Raw genomic sequence first — 10,027 nt, 5'->3', positions numbered from 1 at the left:
AAAAATATTTGGCCACAGGACCTGATGCACGAAGAAGATGGTTATCGAGTGGCACACAACTTTTAATGTCTTGTCCAGGACATATACCGAAGATTGTGTAAAAACGATTTTTTAAACCTTTACATTCTTCTTTGATTCTGAAAAGTAAAAATTTCGTTTTATTAACCAGCAATAATGATATAAAAAATGTACTATTTTTAAAAACTTGTCATATTTTTTCTGAATGAATAAATTTCGTTAAAAAGTATAATAGGTCAATAAAAAATATGGCACCTCTTTTAATCTTCATAAGTATTTAAACTTTCTATTTTCTTTAAACTTATTTTTTGATAACAATTATCCTAATGTCCTGGACAAGACGTTAAAAGGTATCCGTGGTGTGCGACTCGATAACCGAAAGGTTTTTTGTGCACCACGTCTTAATACCAAACATTTTGTGCGTCATGTTTTTTGTTTAAAAAACTAAAAACTAAAGGCTTCAATCAGTTGTACTTCATAAATGATAAAAATCGCTAATTTTTTTCTCTGGTTTTAAGATCTTTAATCTAAAAAGTAATAAAATAAAACATTAAATTTTTACCGACATGCTTGTTTGTATACGCACTATTCATTACCATAATATTCTTTTACGTTTTAATGTTACTTTATTCATTTTACCATAAGATTCTTTTACGTTAAAATGTTTTTTTAATTTTCAATATATGAGAAAATAAATTTCGAATACTACTTACTTAGTTTATACTGAATTAAGAGCTTGTAATTTTTCATAGTGTTTGTACATCTAATGACTAAATAAACTTATCTTTAGAACAAAACTTTTTTTTGTATACTTTAAAGATGCAAACTTGATAGATCTTAACATACCTTCTGCTTTACTTAAGAGCATAAAAGTTTTACTTTTACTAAATGTCTACGTAAAGTATTTTTAATAGCAAGTGTGTATTTCGATCTGAATCTTTAAACATAACAAAACGGCTAACCAACATTTTAACATCAAAAATTAAGTTCACCTAGCATTTGGTAAGTACTTTAGTAATATAAATTTCTAAGCTCTAGTGAGTTATTTTTAGTTTTGGTAAAAATATTTTTGTTTAGTTTAGCATTCTTACTATTATTTCTAGTTCCTTTATTTCTAAAAAACTTTATTACACTCGTATAGTTGGGTTATTTAAATCTTTAAAATATGCAGAAACTTAAAATGTGACAAATAGACTTATTGTTTTACAAAACCACCACCGATTATTTAAAAAAAAATATCACCTTAAACAGTTTTATATAAGTTTTAACTTTGATAAATTAAATAAAAAACTTTTATAGTTGTTGATTAAATATTTTTAAGACTTCCATATATAAAACAGTAAACTAGTATTTTTTTATGAGGCAGTTTAAAGTACCAATAGAAGTTTTACGTTACAGGCTAATATAAAAGTTGGTAAACAGTTAAAGGAAGTTTTCAGATATCTAAAGATAGTGAACTTGTGCAGCTGCAAAGTATTTTTTATCCATAAAGTATTTTTTAGAACTAAAATAATCACCATTCAAAGTTACTTAATACATTTAAAAATATGTTACACCTTTTTTCAATTAAAAAAAGAGTTTTTGTTAGTCGTTATCTATCAAAACTACTTGTGCTTTTAAAAAATGTATTACTAATAATTTTTTTTTTTAAAGTAGTTTTACTTCTTAAACAATTTACGTTTTATTAGTCAAAAGGTTAGGTTTACTAAAACAATTTTTATTAAAAATTTTACCAGTTTATAACAGTATATACTTGTCTGGTAAAAAAGTGCCTAATGTAAACTTTACCAGTATACACAGATATTTTTATATGTCAGTATACAAAATGATAGCTGTACTAAAATTTGTTTTAATATAGTCGGGTGAAAAATATTATAAATTAAGAACGTAAACTATAACCAAATATAGCTTAAGTTTGATAAGATCAATATTTTTTAATTTTACTTTAAACAATACAGTTTTTAGTTTACGTATACTTTAAAATTAAAACATTTAGTTTAATTGAATAAACAATTTAAAACGAATCATTCACGGTTATAATTTAAAAATATTTTTAAGTATTCTTGTCTAAAAAAGTATATGCACATTTGTTTTTAGTTTTGGTTTTTTCTTTTGTTGTATCTAAAGCTAGTTTGTAGTAAGTTTGAAAAAATATGCACAACGAAATAATAAAAAACATAATAAGAATTTTTTTTTTTTATTTAAAGTTTTTTTTCGAAATATTTAAAGTTTTTTTTTCAAAAAATTTAAAGTTTTTTAAATATATAATATTAAGAAACTTTATTTAGTTGTAAAATTAGCATGATAACTTTTTTAATTTGTTTTTGTTGGTTTGCAGTAACTTTATTTTTAACCTTTTTACGTGCTTTTATTTTTAGTTTTTAACCAATACTAGATACTTTAATAAGATTTAAAACCAAGTGTTCTTTTTATAAAGCTTAATTGGTTTTGTATCATAAAATTATATGCTCATTTACACAACTAACGTGCAAAGAAAGTAATTTGTGCAAGTCAGTCGCGGCTGACATCGAGATTACTTGAAAGCAAATCAACAACAAACCCAGCGTGTTTATACAGTACACCATACAAAAGAAACACGCTTTTCTTCGAGCAGGATAAGTGGCTGGGTTCAAACAAAGGAAAAGTTTTGCGGCCGGAGGCAGTGATCAATGACAAACACAGTTGCCAGTCTCAACGCTGATTGAGGTGTGTTTGGTAACTTTCCGTTTAGCTCAGTCTGCTTTTAGTGATATGCTTTTTTGTGCTCTCAGTCATGTTTGCTTGTTGTGTAATTTTTACTGATAGGCTTGTTTACTTTGAAATTGAAACTGTAAAAAGTTTTAATTTTGATCGTCATTGGCAAAAGCAGATGTTATGTTTAGTATTAAGATTTAAAAAAGTAAAGTGTGTAAAGGATTTGTTTAATGTTTTCGACTAATTTTTGTTTAAGTATATTGTACAAACTAAACTTAAATTAAGAACTAAGCATGTAGCTTGAGTTTTCTGTAAATTATTTATCAAAAAGCTATTAAGCTGATTTTACTTTAGAATCTTTTTAGTTTAGTTTAAAAATTTTTTTTTAAACAGTTAAAATATTAGAAGACTAGATATTCATTTTATGATATTTTAAGAATGTCTAGGTTAAATATGTAATCAGGATGTTATTCATATACATATATGTGTTTTTTACTGTTTGTTAAACTTATACTTAACTACTTACAAATACAATTACGTTTTTTTAAATTACATTTATTTAATCTTAAATTGGTTCTAAAATTTAAATTTTAAGCATTATAAAGTACAGACAAAATAGTTTTGTTTTACTGACGACGAAACTTACAGTTAATTCCGCCTCAAGTTTTATGTTTAAGCTTTGAACTCATTAAATCAAGTACAGAACTATAATAAGTAGTTAAAGTTTTGAAATATTCAATACTTTAAAGCCAAATTTAATTTTTCGGAATGTAAAAGTTTTGCTTAAATAAAGATGAATTCATACTATTCCGTTTTCTAACGCCCTTAAAAAACACCTTCAAAATGAGCACCGTCTTTGAGAGCGGAGGTCAAAAGTTCAAACCGGACCGCAACACCGTCACCAACCTTCCCTTCCGCCACCGCGCCACCGTCCACAAGCGGTACGAGCTGATAAACCGGCCGTCCACCGGCAACGACGACCAAACCGATAAAGTGGAAAAAGTGGACACTTGGGGGCCGGTGCAGGTGGGCGGGGAGTACGTCAGATTCCTGCACCGCCACAAGAGGACCTGCACCAACACCGAAGGCTTCCTCGATTCCAGCAGGCACAAGAACGCTTACCGCACGATGTCGCTGTCCGGATCCCTCGGAGACGGCGCCACCAAGCGGCAGATGAACTTTCAGAGCGTGAGGAGGCCGAATACGGCGGCGGGGGCGGCACGGGACGCGGAGCACAGGCGGAGGATGCACGCGATCGAGAGCCACATATACAAGCACAAGCAGGAGGAGAGGAACCTGAGCAGGCTCGCGTACGATGTGAGTTTTATTTGGTGTTTCGGAACTTATATTATTTTTTTAGCAGCTATCAACCGAAATGAAAGTTTAAAGTGCTTCAATATAAATAAAACTACTTTTCGGTGTAACATTAACTTTAACTTTTTTTTTTATGTTTTGTTCTTTGGTTTTACTAAATTAAACAAGTTTTATAAAAGTTTTAAGAACATGTTTTTGTCTACAAACTTACGAATTCTTATGTATTGATTTTAAAGTTTAATTAAAATCATAATTTTTTAATTCACTTGTGAAAAATGATTATTTTGGTACAACTTTAAAATTTTTTAATAGCGTCTAGATATTCTATATAATTAATTTAAAACTAGTAAAAAACTTTAAGACCTAAAACAAAATACAGAACAGTTACTTTTTTATGCGTATAATATGAAATGTTTTTAATACACTTAAATATTTCTAAACCTGTATATATTTCAAAACTCTTCGTAGTTTTCAAAAATATAAAAATATGATTTTACATACGAATTTCAATGAAATGCGAAATATTTGTATTCAGCTAAAAGCTAAAGTCTTGATTTAACGTTTTAAAAGTTTACTTTAAATTTAGTTGAGATTTAAGTTAAATCTTAAGCAAATAAAACTGAAAGTTTTTGATTTATTATAAAATATTGTATTACGAAAAAATATCAGATAGGCATACGCCGTATATACTTATCTTTCAAAGATTAAATTCCAAGAAATAATTTAACAAAAATGTATAAAGAATTTTTAAAAAAACTTCCAAAACCAAAAATTAAAAGTTATATAAGTTTTACTACGTAAAGTTTTATTGAACGTTTAAACATTCAAATATGTTTCAAATAACAGCACTTATAATTCATGTACCATTTTTATCAGGTTGGTAAAAGCAAGGTTTCCATTGAAAGAATCAAAAAGAAAATTATCGAAGAAGGAGAAAAGCTGTTGGACGAACAAAACGAAAAAATAGCGGAAAACAAACATCGCGCGAGTGCTGTGCGAGCGCAAGGCGCTAAAACTAAAAGCAACTTCAACAAGAACAGGGTCCACAATGCGCATGTGGATTTGCAGGTTACGTTGAAAGTTGATTTTGTAAAAGTATTGGCTTCAACTCAAATATCCACCTAAAATCTTTGACTTAGTTTTTGTTTTAGTGTTTGTATAAATTTGTTTTGTTGAAGAAAACAATTTTAGTAGATTCTTAAAATCGATAATCTCATCCTTTGGGGGCAATAAATGTTAAAAAGGAAAAAAATGCATGAATTTTATGCAAACTAGGTCTATAATTTGTTGCTCTCACGTTCACACAAATTATTTTTTCAGAAAAAAAAGCACGAGAAGCGGCAGTTGTACAAGCTGTTGAGCGACAAGGAGCGGGAGTACGCGCTCAAGTCCGCCGAGCTGGAGGGGAGGAGGAAGAGGATGGAGGACCTGAGGAGGGAGGCGGAAGAGAGGATCAGGAGGGAGGAGGTGGAAGCCAACGGCATTCAGAAGGAGCTCGCCGAGCTCGCCCTTCACATCGGTACGAAGATTTTTATTTTGAAAATGTTTTCAACGTTGTAAAGGTATTTAAAATTAAAAAAAGAAGAGCTTGGTCCGAACTCGCTCATAACATTGATACGAGGTTTTTTTTGGCGCGTTAATCAAAGTGTGCAACGATATGTAAGGGAGCGGGAAGGTCAGTTCGTACTTAGCTAGTAAAGGGGAAATGTCTGATAAGAGGGTGGGTGATAGTTTTTAAATTTTTTGTTAGCGGGGGGATTATAACTTTAGGAAATCCTGATTTAGATTAAGTTAAAAAACAGATGTTTATGGTTGTCATGTTGAAATTTAAACGCAAAATGATTGAAGAATATATTTTTTGTTTTCTTGATCTTTTAGTAATCTTACTGTTGGCTTTTGTTACTTAAAATCTGAAATTTAAAACTCAAGAGTTTTAATATTATCAGCGTTAAAACAGCTACACCTAATTTTGAACTATTTAACTATTATAACTAGGTGTTATAAAACCCAAATTTCGTAACATAGATCTTGTAAACTTTTGACAACTAAATTCATTTTAATAAGTCTATGAACTTGTTTTTTCTTTTTAAATTTTAGTATTTTTTTCATTTAATAATATTAGATAAAATATTTTATCAGCTACACTTATCTTAGCGAAATTGTTAAGTGAAAATAAAGGGAATGTGTAATATTCTCTGTACTATTTGTTTTAGATTATTTCAATCTAAAAGTTTGTTTGTAGAGTAAACAAGAGTTTTACACTAGTTTCAATTTTGGTAAATCGAGAAATTTTTCTTAACAACTATGATTTGCAAAAAAGTCTTAAGAGTTAGAAGCAAATTTTTCAAATAAATGTATATTTATCTTTGTTTTCAAGCTGTAAAAATCAGTATTTGATAAAATAAATACTTAGAACATCATTCAAATTTTTCTGTAAGTGATTAAAGTGGTAAAGTATATAAACTTTTTAACTCTTTAAAGCTTATTTACAAGACTTAAATGTTACGCGTATTTATTGTGCTTACAAAATGTTTATTATTTTTTTTTAATTATTACAATTAAGTTTTTTTTTGCAAACCTAAATAAAACAAATTTGTGTACTATTTAATAAGTTTTTTTCTAATATAATGCGAAACTTGCTTGAGTATTAAGTAATTATACAAAATTTAAATTTTTTATGCATCTATCAAAAGCTTTATTTTAAAGTAACTAAAAAAGGTAAAAGCCTACGGTAAGAAAAAAGATTACATGTAAGTTTTCTTTTATGCTTTCAAATTTGAAAAACTAATAATCAAATACAAACAAAGGTATGGAGGGTATTAAAAGCAAATCAAATAATTACGACTTTGAACGGAGTGAGAAAAACAAAATATTAAAGCACTTCAACGAAGATAGTGAAATTGAAAATAAATTATTAGAAAATTTAAAAAATACTTCACTAAAAATAAGGTTTATTGTTGGTAATTTTTTATGTTTATAAAATTTTACAACTTGTATTAGATATTAAAAAACATCAGTTTAACTTGTTTTTTTAATTTTTAGCAATTTATTACTTCATTTGACTTTCAAAGTACAGTAGACTACCGCTTAAATACGCACTTTTTTGGTACGCACCCCGCCTTAAGTACGCACTTATTCAGAAAGACAAAATCGAGAATCCATTTTCATTTCAGAATTTAAAATTTTCAATCATCAAGTTTTTCCAGATTATTTTATGTTTCCAGGTAGAATGGCCAACCTGCTGAGTTGATCTGAGACTTTCACAACTTTTAAACTAGGGTGAGTAATCTTGAGTAGTCTAAATGGCCCGAGATTGTTACAGTCCTGTTATTAAATGTTAATAAACTAAATACTTATGTAGTGGTTGTACAACATAGTTAAGTCATAATTTATATTAAATGTACACATATTGATGTTTTGAAAATGTTTAGTAAACACAATGTAGTTTGATACTTTCCCTCTAACAAAACAAAATATGGAAAATATGGCTTAATATTCTTTTTTATATCATTGACTGACATTGACTTTCTATATTAAATGTATGTATTAATTATGTAGAAACTTTTAATAGATAAAAAAAAATCATTTTAAAATCTTTACAAAAACTTTACAGATTAGAATTATGTATTAAATTTTATTTAAAATAAAAAGACTTGTTTATTTGGCTTAATTAATTGGTGGCTAGTTGTAAGAAAGAAAACAAACAACTAAATCTCATATTATTCTATTTCGTCAAAAAGTACGCACTACCCGTGCTAAGTACGCACTTTTTGGTCGGGTTCAATTTGCGTACTTAAGCGGTAGTCAACTGTAACATAATAATTACAAAATCCATATACTATTAAATAAATTTTTTATTTTAATGTATTTACATACTTGACGCTTTTAAAACAGGTTTACATTTACTTTTGACAAAGAATCAAAGAGACGTTTCGAAAAGATTTAAGTGTATAAATTAAAAATAAGTATAGTTATATTAAACTGCAAACTAAATACAATCAAGCTCCTTCCGACAGTAGAACTAAAAATATCAAATTTTTAAAAAAAACTTCTGTTGACTTTACGCTGAATCACCCGACAGGAGAGACGAGTTCAGGAAGCGGCAGGCAAGCGCCAAGAGCCAGCAGAAATTGGAGAGGGTGGAGGAAAGGTTGCGGGATGGGGAGAGGAAGTTGAAGGACATGAAGCAGTTAGTGAGCAACAACGTCAGCAATCAGAAGCGACTGATGACGGAGAGGGAGGACGGAAAACTGGAGAGGAGGAAGAACCTGCTGCAGGAAAAAATCGAAACGGGCCACGGCAGGAAGGTGAGGGCCATAGAGAGGGCGAAGACGGCCAGGAGGAGGATCAGCGGGGAGAGGGAGGGTGAGTGGAGCGAGAGGTACAGGCAGGTGCGGGACGGGTGCAAGATCGACAGGAACAAGGAGCTCATCAGGGGGCTGAGGAAGGTGGTGAGGTGCGACGGGGAGAACGAGAGGAGGCTGGAGCAGGCGTTGAGGAGGCAGAGCGCCGAGGCGCGGGCGGAGGAAGGCAACGTGAGGAAGTTGCAGGAGGAGTTGGTGAAGACGAGAGCGAGGTTGGACAGGAGCACTCAGAAGGCGGTGGCGGAGGCGAACGCGAAGACGCGGGATCTGGAATCGAGGCTGATGGCTGCGAGGTCGCGGCTGATGCGGAAGCAGAACCAGGCGAACGGGAACCAGCTGATGCTGAGGAAGTACGTGTGTTCGGCGAAGGAGTCCAGGATGATGTGCGGGGAGCTGGAGAAGAACCACCAGAGATTGCTGTCCATCAGCAAGAAGACGAGCGAAGGCAAGTGAAGTGTTTGATTTTTTTATGGAGAGAATTTAGAACAGCTTGTTTATAAAAATCCGATATATTGCAGGTTAAAAACATTTTTGTAACTATTTAAACATTTCACGTAGAACATTAAAAAATTTGTGTATGAACTTTTGGATGATATTTTTTTTTGTAATGTTGCATTAGTTTAGGTTGTAAAAGTCTACTAGCAACAGTAAGTTTAATATTTTATATAAGTATTGTAAAAACAACTAATGATTTTAATATATTAAATAGGTTAAACACAAAAGCTCACTTTTCAGTGCCTAAACAATAATAATACTTTCCTTTTATAATATATAATGTTAAATATACATACTGTTGTTTGCCTCTTTTAAAAAACGTCTTTTTTAGATCCTTTGTACGTTTTATTAAACTTTATTTTGTTAGTTATGTGTCGTTTATAAATGTTTGTTTTTTATAAAGCATTTAACATATTTATTTTAAGACAAATACATGTGTGCTAATAAACAAATTTAAAAGATTAACTTTTATTTACTTTACTAGAAAACACTGTTTAAGCCGTTAAAATGTGAATATTGTTAAGGATACTTTTTAAATGCGTTAATTGGAAACTGTAAAAGTTTATTTAATGCAAAAGCCTTTAAATATTATAGAAGAATTTATTTTATAACCAGTTTCATAAAAACAGTCTTACAAAACTTGGTATCTATTATTTTTCAATGTTTTTAAGCAAAATTTACTTATTACTATACAATCAAAAAATATTTAAACCAACTTAAGAAAAGCAATCTTTGTTGTTATCATAATCTAGATTAGAATAAAACTAATCACTTTCTTCATTATTTCTAATTTACTTGTGTCACTTACTCACAAAAATTACCTGTGTTACATCAGTTTACATGCAAAATTTAATTTTATTTAAGATTTTTCTATTTTTTCGACAGTTTTACAAAAATTGTATGTGTTTGTTCTTAGTTATTAGTTTTTTTTTAATAACTGTGTTTTTTAGTTTTCGGTGCCATCGAGATTTTTACGAATTTAGAAAAAATGCAAATTATTGCTACAGCTGTGAGAAATTGTTTTACCTTTTTTATTCAATTTTTTTTGTAAATACCGTTTATATTGTTTTTAAAAACTACAAATTGAGTTTTTATTATGTACTTGCATACTGTGCTTTTATACAATCGAATATAATAATACT

General features: G+C 29.9%; 1 protein-coding gene across 1 annotated transcript; it reads left to right on the top strand.

Annotated features, from left to right (window-relative positions):
* Positions 1–3,490: 3,490 nt before the first annotated feature.
* Positions 3,491–9,253, top strand: LOC145844905 (uncharacterized). The gene is made up of 5 exons (XM_082952324.1): positions 3,491–4,029; positions 4,903–5,094; positions 5,347–5,545; positions 6,834–6,975; positions 8,108–9,253. The coding sequence occupies exons 1-5, from the start codon at positions 3,556–3,558 to the stop codon at positions 8,841–8,843; spliced, it is 1,743 nt and encodes a 580-aa protein (XP_082808450.1). The 5' UTR covers positions 3,491–3,555; the 3' UTR covers positions 8,844–9,253.
* Positions 9,254–10,027: the final 774 nt, after the last annotated feature.

The sequence above is a fragment of the Thalia democratica genome, chromosome 9, assembly GCF_965202585.1.
Source record: "Thalia democratica chromosome 9, ktThaDemo2.hap1.1, whole genome shotgun sequence".
Classification (NCBI taxonomy): domain Eukaryota; kingdom Metazoa; phylum Chordata; class Thaliacea; order Salpida; family Salpidae; genus Thalia; species Thalia democratica.
The sequence above is the reverse complement of the archived record's forward strand: the minus strand, read 5'-3'. Positions and strand labels throughout refer to the sequence as shown.